Source organism: Hydractinia symbiolongicarpus, chromosome 4, assembly GCF_029227915.1.
Source record: "Hydractinia symbiolongicarpus strain clone_291-10 chromosome 4, HSymV2.1, whole genome shotgun sequence".
In the NCBI taxonomy this organism is placed as follows: domain Eukaryota; kingdom Metazoa; phylum Cnidaria; class Hydrozoa; order Anthoathecata; family Hydractiniidae; genus Hydractinia; species Hydractinia symbiolongicarpus.
In genome coordinates, this window is record NC_079878.1 from 1,225,339 (window position 1) to 1,237,594 (window position 12,256).

Consider the following 12,256-nt stretch of genomic DNA (forward strand, 5'->3'; position numbering starts at 1 on the left):
CATTAGTAATGTAACAGTTAATAATGTCCCTTGGTAAATTGTGATGACCAAATCAAAATATTGCTGGCAAAAACATATTTTCTTTTTATACATTAAAATATTTTATAGGATTACGGCAGATATGACGCTCCAAAAGGTAAAATATACCTCTATCATTTTTTTTGTTTTATTTTTGATCTAATTGTTATTGTATTTAACAAGGTTATACAATGTGTTGGAATATCTGGACAAAAATTTGTACTTTTTTCATTTTTTCCAACATTGTTTGAATTTTAAGCTTTTAATAATTTTAATAATCAAACAGAAAAATCAAAAACTAATTAATCATTTTAATTAAAAAAGCTTTTCATGTATAGTTATAGTAATAAGAGTTAGGAGTAATAGAACTAAGATTTATTTTAAAAGATTTCAGAATACCTGAGTAGTAATTGAAAATTTTCAAAATAAAACTTACGGATTCATGAAAATCTGTTTTTTTTTTTCAAAACAAAACAGTATAAGCATATTTTTTGTTTTTTATCAAACATTGACTATGTAGGATACACCTTTTTCAATCAACTTTTTTTATTAACATTTTACATTTCTGTGCAGCAGAGTAATTACGAAAAACACAGCATGATTACAAAATTCACAGCGTGATTATGATAGAATCTCCGCCTTTTCACTTTGTGGTTTCCTCATTCATATAGTTGGTACGCAAGTAAAGATAAGACAGATTGGGCTTCTTAATTTTATATTCTTGTAACAGGACATATTTATTTACCTTGCCTTGGGCCATAATTTGAATCTATTGCTTTTAAAATAGTAATAATTGTGTTTTAACTCAAGCATAACGTAAGAATTTAGATAATTCATCAGTGAAAATTTTGATTGCCCAATAAGGCCCCTGAAAGCTTTAAATATGTAATTTTTTTCTTATTTCAGAAAATTAATGTGCAATGATTTTAACATAAAAGTAATTAATGCAAAAGAAATTACCATGGTCAAGGAACCTTAGTTTTTTACCTTAGTTTTTAAATAAAATTAAAACAGTTTCCACAAGTGGGTTTTAAATTATATGAAATTGCGTATTTAAATCTAGTAAGGAGAAAAACATAAGAATATTAGTTTATAACCAAAATAGTAGTTTTGTTTCTAACACAAGAACACAATAATTGAGTAGATATATGAGGTAGATATATTTTATAGTAGTTTTTTTTGTTATTATGTCATATATACAAGTTGTCACCTTTGTTTCATGGAGGATTAGAAATACCAAAAAAGTGTTTGCAAGTTGATTTAATAAAAAATGTAAAAAAATGGCTATCCTTAAAGAGAAGGTGCAAAACTATTTTTGTTATATGGATAATGCAGATAATGTAAGAAATTTTATAATATTCGCTTGAGGAGAGCATAGAAAAAGATAAAGAATAAGAAGAATCAGAAACAAATGTGATAAAACTAAAGTGTATCAAGCAAGAACTTTTAAAAAATATTTTTGACACACTTTCTGGACAATGTTTTTTATTTTTTACATTTAAAAAAATGTATTAAATGCATAAATAAACATCTTAAGATATTTGTCCATATTAAATTAATTATAAACGTATGATATACTGTATGAAATTATGGCAAACCGTATTACTGCAATGGCGCGTTAATTTATTGAAATAGATGAATCTTCCATATGCAGCATTTGGCACACTCCACTTTAAACTTGTATTCAGTTTGTCATTGAATGTTATTTTGAATTTGCCATGGCCATTATAAAACTTTTAAACATTTTTTTACAGCTGCCCTGACTTTATTGAAACGCCACTGTGCACTATTCAAAGAACTTATCACAGATGACGCAGAGGTATTTGTGTAGTAATTAGTGTACAAATCATTTCTTAAGTTTATTATATACTCTACATCGTTTTTGTGAAGCGTATCAAGAAAATCATTTATAATTGAGAATAAAAAAATATTTAGTAGCAACAAAATGCAAACAAGGTAAGAAAAAATTGTATTAAATGAGCTAGCTAGGTCAACTAGCTCCAAATCGTTTTTCAATCGTTTACTTTTATTAGGTAATTTATAAAGCTTTGGAACAATGGAACAGCCACATCAACAGAGACTTGAAATACCTAGCAATCTCAACAACAGATGCAATACTAGAACAAGTAAGCTCATGTTGTTTGCTTAATGGACTAAATTTACATGAAAAATTATAAGGCATTTAAGGGTTTTCTCTTCGTACAATGCTACCGTCAAAAAATCACATGTCCTTCTGCAAAATGATCAATTATTGTAGGTCAGCAACTGCAACTGATATTTTTGTCCGCTTTAGTCAGCATTTGCAGAGTACCAACCTGCAATTACAGGGCTAAAAATTAAAATAAAAGCTAAAATACCTAACAGGACTAATCATTACGTCAGTTTTATATCTACTTGTATTATATTGTGCTATATACACAGTCAATGTTGTTTGTATTGTTTTCCCATTGATCTTTCTTTCTGTTTCTTTAATTTTTTCTTTTTTGTTTCCATTTCATATTTTATGGCAATATGTGGCCGTCCAAGGGAATTTGATTACAAATAATTTACGTTAATTAGTGTGTAAAGTTGATGCTTTAGCGCTAAATGTTGAGATTTATTTTGAATACTCATTTATGTTAATCACCTTTTTAAGTTTCAAGTAATAAAATTTATAAGATGTAATGGAACTTAATTTTGATAATAAAGCCTGGTTGGAAAGTTTTTACCTGGTGCGCGATTATTATCATGCACTTTAATTTTTTTAAATTCATGATTTTGACCTTCATAACAAAAAAACAGCTATCGTCATTTAGCATTTTTAGCATAGCAAAGTAACTATAAATTCTTTGAAATAAAGTATCTGCAACTATTTTTCTTTTTTGTTTTGTAGTATTATGTTGTTCTTCTGACTGATTCGATTAATAAATACGCACTGTCTTGACTATCACTAAAATAATCTACCATTTGTAAAAATACACATGAAAAGCAAAGTAGATGCCATTGATCTGAAATAAACAGCCTCAATTTTGGCCTTATATTAAATAAAGTTATCAAAGAAAACACAGGCAGGAGGCCTGTGTTTTCTTTGATAACTGAAGTTTGTATTTAAGTTTGTATTTAAGCTAGTAATTTACTATTTTAACAATCTTTGTTAGTGCTAACATGCTTCTATAACGATATCTGAAATCAATTTTTTTTTACCTAATTTCGACAGGTATTTGGCTTAGTTTTTATTTTTAAACCTACTTTGTATCATATATTTGTCAATGTATCATATATTTACCTGAAAATATTCATATATTCTCATATATTTGCCCTAATTTTGGTCATGTATTCATATATTTTGTATGACAATTTCCCCTAGGAAGCCTGAAAATATTTCTTTTAACACATACGCATTGGATTTATTTTTTCAGAAAATGCTGGTGCATTTGTAATTTTCCATGTTTTGATAGTTAGTTCACAAAACATATAATTTTGTAACATACATTTTTTATTTCTTTATCATTAAAACGTTCATAATTTTTTATACTTAATTTTTTTCCTGACAATTTTATAATCGAAATTTAAATTTTATATAACCACAAGCAGACACAAACTGAGTATTGGTGGTATTAATAACGACTAACAAAAATTGGGTTGTTATTACTTGTTAATGCTTGATGATGATTTACCATTTACCAACTGGTGGCCTTGTGGTAGAGGGTTTGTTTTCACTGCTGGAGGTCTTGGGTTTAAACCCTGGCTAAGTCATGCCAGAGACTATAAAAGTGTGAATCTACCTCTGCCTAGTGCTCAGCATGAGAATAAGATTGATAGGCGGTTGTCTAGTTGAGTGATTGCTGTGCTTGCAAGACTTTCGTAGCTTGAATGGCAGCTTTAAATGCACTAGGACCCCCTTCGAAAGAACCTTGTTGATAGTAGTACCAATAGGAACTGAAGAGGTCGTCCTGGGTAAATAATTTCAATAATAATACTAATAATTATCATTGATAGTGGCATAGTGTTTGGGATTCACTGCTCGTGGAGCTTGATCTGTAAACGTCCCCTGCTTCGTGTGATGCACAAAGTAGTGGAATTAATCCTGCTTGAGTCTACATAATTAAGTCTCGAAATTATTTGTGCCACTGAGTGTGTGAAAAATATGTTTGCCATAGCTCATCTAATTTTGGACAGCACACAGTTCATCATGCACCCAGATTGCGGTAGGAGCATGCAGAGGCGTGGTTGGGTTACCACATGCTTTATATGACAAGGCTGGATAACAATAATTCCTTTTTTAGATTTCTTTGTGTGTGTCAGAACATGGAAAGCAAGGCAAACCAGAATATGTCAGGATTTTAAAGGTAGAACTAAAAGTTTTTTTTCCTCTCAAATTCGATCTTTTAATGAATAATTTTATTGCAACGAAAGTATTTTTCAGGGCTTTATGACGAATTTTCACAAAATCCTCAACTCACCCTCATCTTCTAAGGAAGCATTATTGGCGATCAAAGGATATGGCAAGTTTGCTAAGGTGAATGATTTTTTCATTTTAAAGCGAGCATTATTTTAAGATGTTGCTTATTGGTGGCTGGCTGGTTCATTTGCTGGGGTGGTTTTTAAATTCTGTTTATATGCAATAAATCTATCTTTAAAAAATGAAATTACTGAGAATGCAAATATCACAACTTTTAATACAAAATAAAATATTGTTTCTGCAAGTGGGCTGAGATGCTTTTGTTAGAAAAAGTGAACTGACATAGTAGTTGTGAAAGTAAGATCTTGCTTACCAAACCAGTCTGCTTGTCCATATAAACAGACAATAAAAAGAAACCGAAAATAGAGATAGCATAACATGGCAAAAGTACTTTTCAAGTGAGCCTGCTAGCTCCTATAAATTCCTGTTTACCATGTTAAGAAAACCTGTTTTTTGGTATTGATCAGGTGTAAATTTTTCTTCTAACTCATGTTGTGTATTTCTGATGTTCTGTAGTGTATAAATATATTTCCGTAGGCATGTGCTGAATTTTTTTCATCAGAAGATATGAAAAGCATGTTTGAGGAAATGCTGAGACGTAGTGAACAATGTTACCAAAGGTAAAAGGTTTCGTTTCATATGCATCAATTTTGTATGTATCAATTTCGTATGCATCAATTAAGGGCTCTTTGTGTAGATAACTAGCATCTAAAATCTTTATAACCAATATACTACTGTACAATACGTTAAGACCAATCATAAATCCTGGTGTGAAACCGAATCACATTACGCAGCAAAATATCCATCCAGATGTAGTTGTACATCAACTAAATATCAAAACACCTGGGTCTCCTGCAAATATAAAAAATATAAGATATAAAAAGAACATAAGGAAGGTAGAAGTTGTTGCTGCACAAAACAAGAATCATGCTCAAACTGAAAATCAATTGGTAAACGAGAAAAAAAGAGAACATGAAATTAATACACGTGGAATTTTCCCAAACCGTCTCCCTATGGCTGCACACAATATAGAGACGCTGACAAGCATACCTGAGGGTGTTCAGAATGTCAATATTCACAAATCCAATATTGGCAACGTATTGCTAAAAAAACAGCCCATGATTCATCAACAGCAAACAATAAACAAACTTAACAACAATCTACCTGAACTTAAAAACAACATAGATCGCGTTGGAGAAGTTAAAAATAACCTTTTAACTACACCACAAAGAATCAAGCAAACAACAAACAAACTTTTTGTCTTTAAAAAAAGTTTTCAAATGTTTTAAAAAGTTATGAAAATAAGGATTGCTGTTTAATATTGCCTTTTAATTCTTATCCCCCCATAACCTTTTATCTAGCATTGAAACAATTTGCGAGGAAAATTTATACTTGCTTCCAACATTTCTTGAAGCATTGGCAAACATGACGAAGTATTTAAAAGAGGTAAATATTTAAAATGTAATGTGGAGGCCATGCAATCGGCTTTAATGCAACACAGCTACTCAAAATTTTATATGGGATCTTTTTTATCTCCGTTTTATTACCAAGACCAGTGCAATATTGTGCAGTACCAGTCTAGTGTAGGGTATAAATTTTTTAGATTTATTAAATATTGTAAACAAACACCCAGAATATTTCCAAGCTTGTATATAAATCTGTCGCAGAACTTCCTTTTTTCCAATGTTTTTTTAAGAAAATAATGTCCTATAATTGATCTATTTTATTCTAGATCTCCTCTTCATATCTTTATCCAATGGAAAAAATTATAGTCACGTTATTTGACTATTATCCTAAACTTGGCAAAAATTCACAGGAATTATACAGAAAGGGTTTCACAATGTTCATTGAAGCCATGTCTTCTAGTCCAGTTATATTGAAAAAATGTTTGTCCCACATTGGTAACTATAGCTTAAATTGTGCTTTTTTGGTTATGAATTTTTTAAGCATTTTTCACAAAATTAATTCTACTAAGCATGAAGATAAAAACTTTTCATATCCCTTTTTATCTTATCAAATATAAATACAAATGAAATAACATACATTTTATTTGCCTCTTTTTGATGCTCTTTTTCTTTCTTTAGTTTTTGTGTTCATTAGAAAAAAGCTGTTTTTTGATAGTGTATTTATATCGTAACTGTACATAGCTCATCAGGGGAAATGACAAAACGAAGGAGGTGTAAGGGTCTTATATAATTCATTAGAGACTTTGATCATAACTATCCAAAGAAGTATCTGCTCATTAAGTTGTTTTGGAGAAGGAATAAAATTAAATAAAATTAAATATTTTTAACATTAAAATTATTAAGAGTGTGCTTCGAAATACTTCATATAAAAAATTAATAGAAAGGCAAAAACCCAATGAGTCAAGATAATTGAGAACAGTCTACTAAATAGAGCATACTTGCATAAGTGTATTTTCCAAAAAAATATGTTGATTTACATCTGGTTTTATTATTTTGTTGTACTTTATATGTTTTCTTTAGTTTATCAATGTGTGATTAGAACTTGTTCATATCCATATCCAACAAGTAATGATGAAGAGGTAAAGATATTACCATTTGTACAACGATAATATTTTCATAACATTGTTAGCGAAAATTGACAGATGTTATGAATTATTGATGTAACATAACATTCAAAGCTGCCGTAAAAATCCCTTCAATGTGTAATGCTTATTTACTTTAGACTGTGTTGAATGAAGCTGAGGAAATCAAGCAAAACGAAATCAAAATATCATATAAAAACTTTCTTTCAATATGGGCAACGCTACTCAAAGATCGTAGTTACAAGGTAAAAAAACATGTGATGAATTAAAAAAATGTATGTAAGCCAAAGGTGGTAACTGAAAGTAATGAAAGACGACTTATTTGACTAAATAAGGCACAAAAACACACACTAAATTTCCTTCGAGAAAAAATACAATAGTATTTGGTGTTTTTGATCATGATCGCCAGACCTTTTAAGTTTTAATGTTCAAACACACTAAGAAGTAGCGTAATACTGACTTGTATTTTTGTACGTAACTTGGCTAAAGAGCTTTTTATTGAGCAACGTAAATGATATTATGTAAATACTATTTCCAGATCACTGATTTTACTTAGGCAAGTATATTTGATGATCCCAAAACGGCACAGTCACTAAAAGAACTGGTTTATGATAATATTGTTGAAGCTGTGTTATCTGTGTTGAAAAAATTGAATCTTAGCGCTGACAAGAAAAGTATGACGGAACAAGAAACAAAAGTATGGTTGTATGAGGTTTTTGTTTATAGTGCTATTGTGGCTTGGGTCTGTTTTCATTGCCAGCATATTTATCTCTCTATCAAGTATAAGGACATGCTGAAACACTGTATTCCAAATTAAAGTCTATTTTAAGAATAATGTGATCATTTATAAAAAACTAGTGTTATTTAAGGACAAGAAAAGAAATGTGAATGCAGCATACGTTTTATTGATAAATTTGCAGATGATAAGCCTTTTTATACCCCGAAAGTATCTAAATGTGCTTGCTTTTTTTGATACCGTAAAAGTCCTTTCTTCCATTGGCTAACACGCTTACTTTAACCAATGTCTCTGTAATAGCATCAACCCTAAATTTGTCAAAATTACTAAAAATGGTTATCACAAGAATTGAAATAGAAATATGAAGTTAGTTCACAAATGTTGATTAACTGTAATCTTTGAGCAAGTAGAGATTTTATTCTTACAATAAAACTTTTAAAATCACACACCCTTTTTATTTTGTGCGTTTTTTATTTAGTTGAGTGATCCATTGGAAGAGATTTCCTCGGATCCTACTGAGAATTTGGTTCCTAAAATGCCTGGAGATTTCTTGGTGCTTGTTAATGCAGTGGATTTCTTCAAGTATGTGTTTGTGTTTTTTAGAATAAAATCATTAGTACAGTGCTCTCATAAGTTTTCTAACGTCTTTACATTCTATCTTCTTCATTATTGCACTTTCAAGTTATAGTGTAGCCACACAAAAATTACAAAGCCGGACATGAGCAACCCTAACAATAATCTATCACTAGTCGATAAGGCATGTGGAAAAATCCACTTAGCCTGATTTGAATTTTACAACGTAAGCAATAAACCGAGAAATTTATTTGACTGTTGCTTCAAATGTGTAGAGCTTCAGAGGCTGATCATAATAATGTGTAAGATCTTGTACTTTCAACCAACAGTTAAGGAGATGTGCAATAAATTGGTTAGTCGTTGGCTCTATTATGTAAAGCTTAAAATGCAGATCAAGAAAATGTTTAAGGTTATTTCGATGATGTCATCAACCTGTCAGTACCGAAACAAGTGGTATGACCCAGCTTTGGGGAACTTACACAATTCGGTCCTTGGTGGCCCCTAGTTACCAATGTGGAAGGCGATGTCTGTTATTCCCAGCTGTTTTCAAGATATAAGGCCTTAAACATAAAAATGCAATGCTTTGGCTTTGCTATTTGAAAAAAATGTGTTGGCAACAGTATAAATACATTGACGTCCTGCCGTAACGTCTAGGGAGTTAACAAATTTTTTAAAACATTTTTCAGTGACTTGAAAGAAAATTTTCGGGACTTTAAAGGAATATGAACACATTCACTATGCTTGTATCAAGATTAATTAAATCAATTTACCTTAATTGATATATTTCTTAAGAGTGTAGTTAAATCTCAAAATAGGTATTTCTCAAGAACAAAATAACTTTTTAATGTTTTCTATGCTTTACAACATAAGTTCATCAGCATTTTTTTATTTGTTGTGTAAGATTCATTAAAGTGATTGCAGAGACAAACTGAGTTTTCTTTTTTAGGTATATTTTAACAGAACATGGAAATGCTTCATTCTTGAGATGGTTGTATATTTTTGTTGAGGATATCATCACATTGTCAACAAGGTAACTAAGTTTTCCATTAATATGGACGTATTTAGCCCCCACACATCACTTTTATTAAAGTAATCTTTAAACAAGACTTCTATTACCAATTCCAATGAAACTGTTTTGAAGGTCCTGTTTATGTTAGCCAAAATATTAGTAACTGTGTTTTATGTTATTAGGTTTCCAGTTATTAGTGGGTTTTACAAGTTATTACAAGCAGCATGTATTGTTATAGAAGAAAACTCGTATTTTAAGGTATAAGTTATGAGGAGTCTGTTTATTGAAAATTGAGTTGCTGCTTTGTGTTAAAATCCTTAAGAATCCAATTTTTTGGCAAACTTTTGATCAAGAATTTTATTATTTCAATGCACCTTCGGTTTTTTCACTCTTTTTGTTATTTTATATTTTGTTTAAAGTTGCAGGAGAGTATATTTTGTATCTTAAATCTTATTTGTGTATATAAAATTTATAATCACAAAAAAATATATTTGAAGGCAAAATTAACACACACTAATAAAAGGAAAATACTACTACTACTAATAATAATATATGATTGTTAAATATTGACCACTTGAAGGAAAACTTTATAATATAGTTTTCGAGGTGTTCTGTTGTTAACCAACTGAAAGAGCATCTTTTTTTACACAGAATATCTCAAAAGAACTTAACAATGAGAAGTCAAGAGTGTTCATATTATTGCAGAGTTATATGAAAGAGGTGAGTGAAACTATTGATATAGTTGCTTATGGATAACATTAAAATTACATGAAAATTTGGGGTGATTTATCTAGTCAGAGGAATGTGTGCAGGGGTAACTAGACACATAGAAGTTTGACTTCAAATTGAAATTGTTTATTAGTATCGAACAAGTTACTACAATAAGGTAGATCATCATTGGTTATGTGAACTTAAATTATAAACGATGTATCTTCTTTTCTCAGGTGCTATCCCGAATTAAACAGTACAAGGAGGATTTACTGATCTCTTGTCTGCAGTTCATACTCTCACTACCTACCGAAATTGTAAAAGATTCGTTAGAGAAGATTACACCAGCTTTTAAAGTAAGACAAAGATTCCAGTTTATAATGTTTAACATAGTTGCAGTATTGTTAATAAGCTAAAATTTCTTCCTAGTATTGTCATGTTTTTATTCTTCTGGCATCAACAATGCAACTAAATTTTCTCTCCTCTTCTCCAATTTTTACTGCTGTTTCTACAATTTTTATGTCGTGTTAACTAATTTAGACTACTTTCCAACTTGGGCTATCCCATTTTGAACTAGCTGAACTTGGTTTATGCACATTAGAAAAATGGAACCTCTGTTTGGACAAGTCAGATGTGAAAAATGTGTTATCCAAAGTACTACCTTGCCTTGATGATTATCTACAGTCTTCACAAGACTCAGGTTTGTAATTAAGAAATGCATGTTTCCTAAAAAGAACAATGTGTATATAGTTTTTCGCGGAGGATTTTTCCGTAATCTAATATTAACTTAGCGGCAGTATCACTCTTAGAAATTTGTATAAAAAAGAAATCTTTAAGACTAATTAACATTATTTAAACGATGAGGGATCAAACTGTCAGTATTTATTATTAGCAGCGCACTGATTCTGCAATATTCTTGCAACTAAATTTAGTAAAATAGGAAATATTAATTAATTAGCTTCTGATTATGTATCGCACTTGTAATAATAATGGAAGTGGAGGCATTTAAAACAACCACAGATACATAGGATTAGATGTATTTTACAAAGCAAATGTTATGTTTGTTAAAAGTATATTAAATTAGAAGTTTTCTTTGCCTAGGTCACTTTCCTTCTGCATTAGAATTATATAGAAAGAGTTTGAAAAAGCTAAATCTGGATTTGGCACTGTTGTAGTACTATCAGGGGTTAGGGGGTTAATGGATAGAGGGTTAGCAGTCTTTCATTTTCCTGGACAATTTTTAAAGTTTTAAGGATTGAAAGTGCTTTTTTATTATCCTAGAAACTTATTGAAAATTTTTTAATTAATTACCCTTTAGCTATAAAGATTAAAATAATGTGAACTGGTGTTAAAAACTTGTAAACCTTTCAACACTAGTTGATAACCCAGGAAAAAATCCTCTAAGCCATGACAACCGGACCTACTGATTGGTACCCAGGGCAAATAAAATTTAACGCCAAGTCAGCAGTTTTTACTAGTGAAAGTAATTTGCATACTACATAACAATATCTAACATTTGAAATTTATGTCTTACTTTTAAATCATATAGTTAGTCTAATGATTCTAGGTGAAAAAGAAGATTATATCACCGAGAGGGTGAGTCTAACTCATTCAGAACGCAAAATCAAAAGAGTACCCATCCGTTATCTGAAAGCATTAATCAATGCAAGCAAGGTAAGATAAATTTATTTATTTTAACTTTAAAAGGTAGAATTGCCTAGACTCAATTGATGGCAGAGAATAATTGTTTGATGATGTTGTGTCGAAATATCGTTTAAGCTTGCTCAGATCAGTTGTTTGCTGTAAAGTTGTGTTCTTGTGTTAATAAAACAAGTCTATAACAACATGCTGCTGATAGTGAAGTCTTTTCTCAGCTATAATTCATCAATTTGAGATTAATTTTACTTGTATAAATTTATGCATCTATCACAATCCAAAACAAAACTTTTTATTAAGCTGCCATAACGAGTTTGCAATTAGAAAAATAAAGCCTTTTTTAAAATTGAATAATTCTGAATTACATGTCTTATACTGTGTTTTTGTGACACAATGTAATTCTTATTTCAGAAATGCAGACAACATGAGTTTAAACAAATATACAGTCTAGTTTTTTTTGTTAAAGTATCAGAGGTCACAGATAATGTTTAAAATGCATTTTCCTTCTTGGTTAATAAATCATCGAGTTAGTGATTTTTTTATAATATTTTTTGGGTTGGTTTAATT

General features: G+C 30.2%; 1 protein-coding gene across 2 annotated transcripts in view; it reads left to right on the forward strand.

Moving 5' to 3' along the window:
- Nucleotides 1-12,256, forward strand: part of LOC130640783 (DNA-dependent protein kinase catalytic subunit-like) — a 61,070-nt gene that overhangs the window by 13,215 nt on the left and 35,599 nt on the right. For both annotated transcript variants that reach the window (XM_057447330.1, XM_057447331.1), the window contains exons 10-27: nucleotides 109-136; nucleotides 1,773-1,837; nucleotides 2,052-2,144; nucleotides 4,284-4,346; nucleotides 4,424-4,516; nucleotides 4,997-5,079; nucleotides 5,821-5,905; nucleotides 6,192-6,360; nucleotides 6,946-7,004; nucleotides 7,148-7,252; nucleotides 7,564-7,704; nucleotides 8,222-8,325; nucleotides 9,263-9,346; nucleotides 9,508-9,583; nucleotides 9,977-10,045; nucleotides 10,270-10,389; nucleotides 10,574-10,733; nucleotides 11,601-11,707. In XM_057447330.1, the coding sequence (XP_057303313.1) occupies nucleotides 109-136; nucleotides 1,773-1,837; nucleotides 2,052-2,144; nucleotides 4,284-4,346; nucleotides 4,424-4,516; nucleotides 4,997-5,079; nucleotides 5,821-5,905; nucleotides 6,192-6,360; nucleotides 6,946-7,004; nucleotides 7,148-7,252; nucleotides 7,564-7,704; nucleotides 8,222-8,325; nucleotides 9,263-9,346; nucleotides 9,508-9,583; nucleotides 9,977-10,045; nucleotides 10,270-10,389; nucleotides 10,574-10,733; nucleotides 11,601-11,707 (1,704 nt within the window). The remainder of the gene's footprint in view (nucleotides 1-108; nucleotides 137-1,772; nucleotides 1,838-2,051; nucleotides 2,145-4,283; nucleotides 4,347-4,423; nucleotides 4,517-4,996; nucleotides 5,080-5,820; nucleotides 5,906-6,191; nucleotides 6,361-6,945; nucleotides 7,005-7,147; nucleotides 7,253-7,563; nucleotides 7,705-8,221; nucleotides 8,326-9,262; nucleotides 9,347-9,507; nucleotides 9,584-9,976; nucleotides 10,046-10,269; nucleotides 10,390-10,573; nucleotides 10,734-11,600; nucleotides 11,708-12,256) is intronic.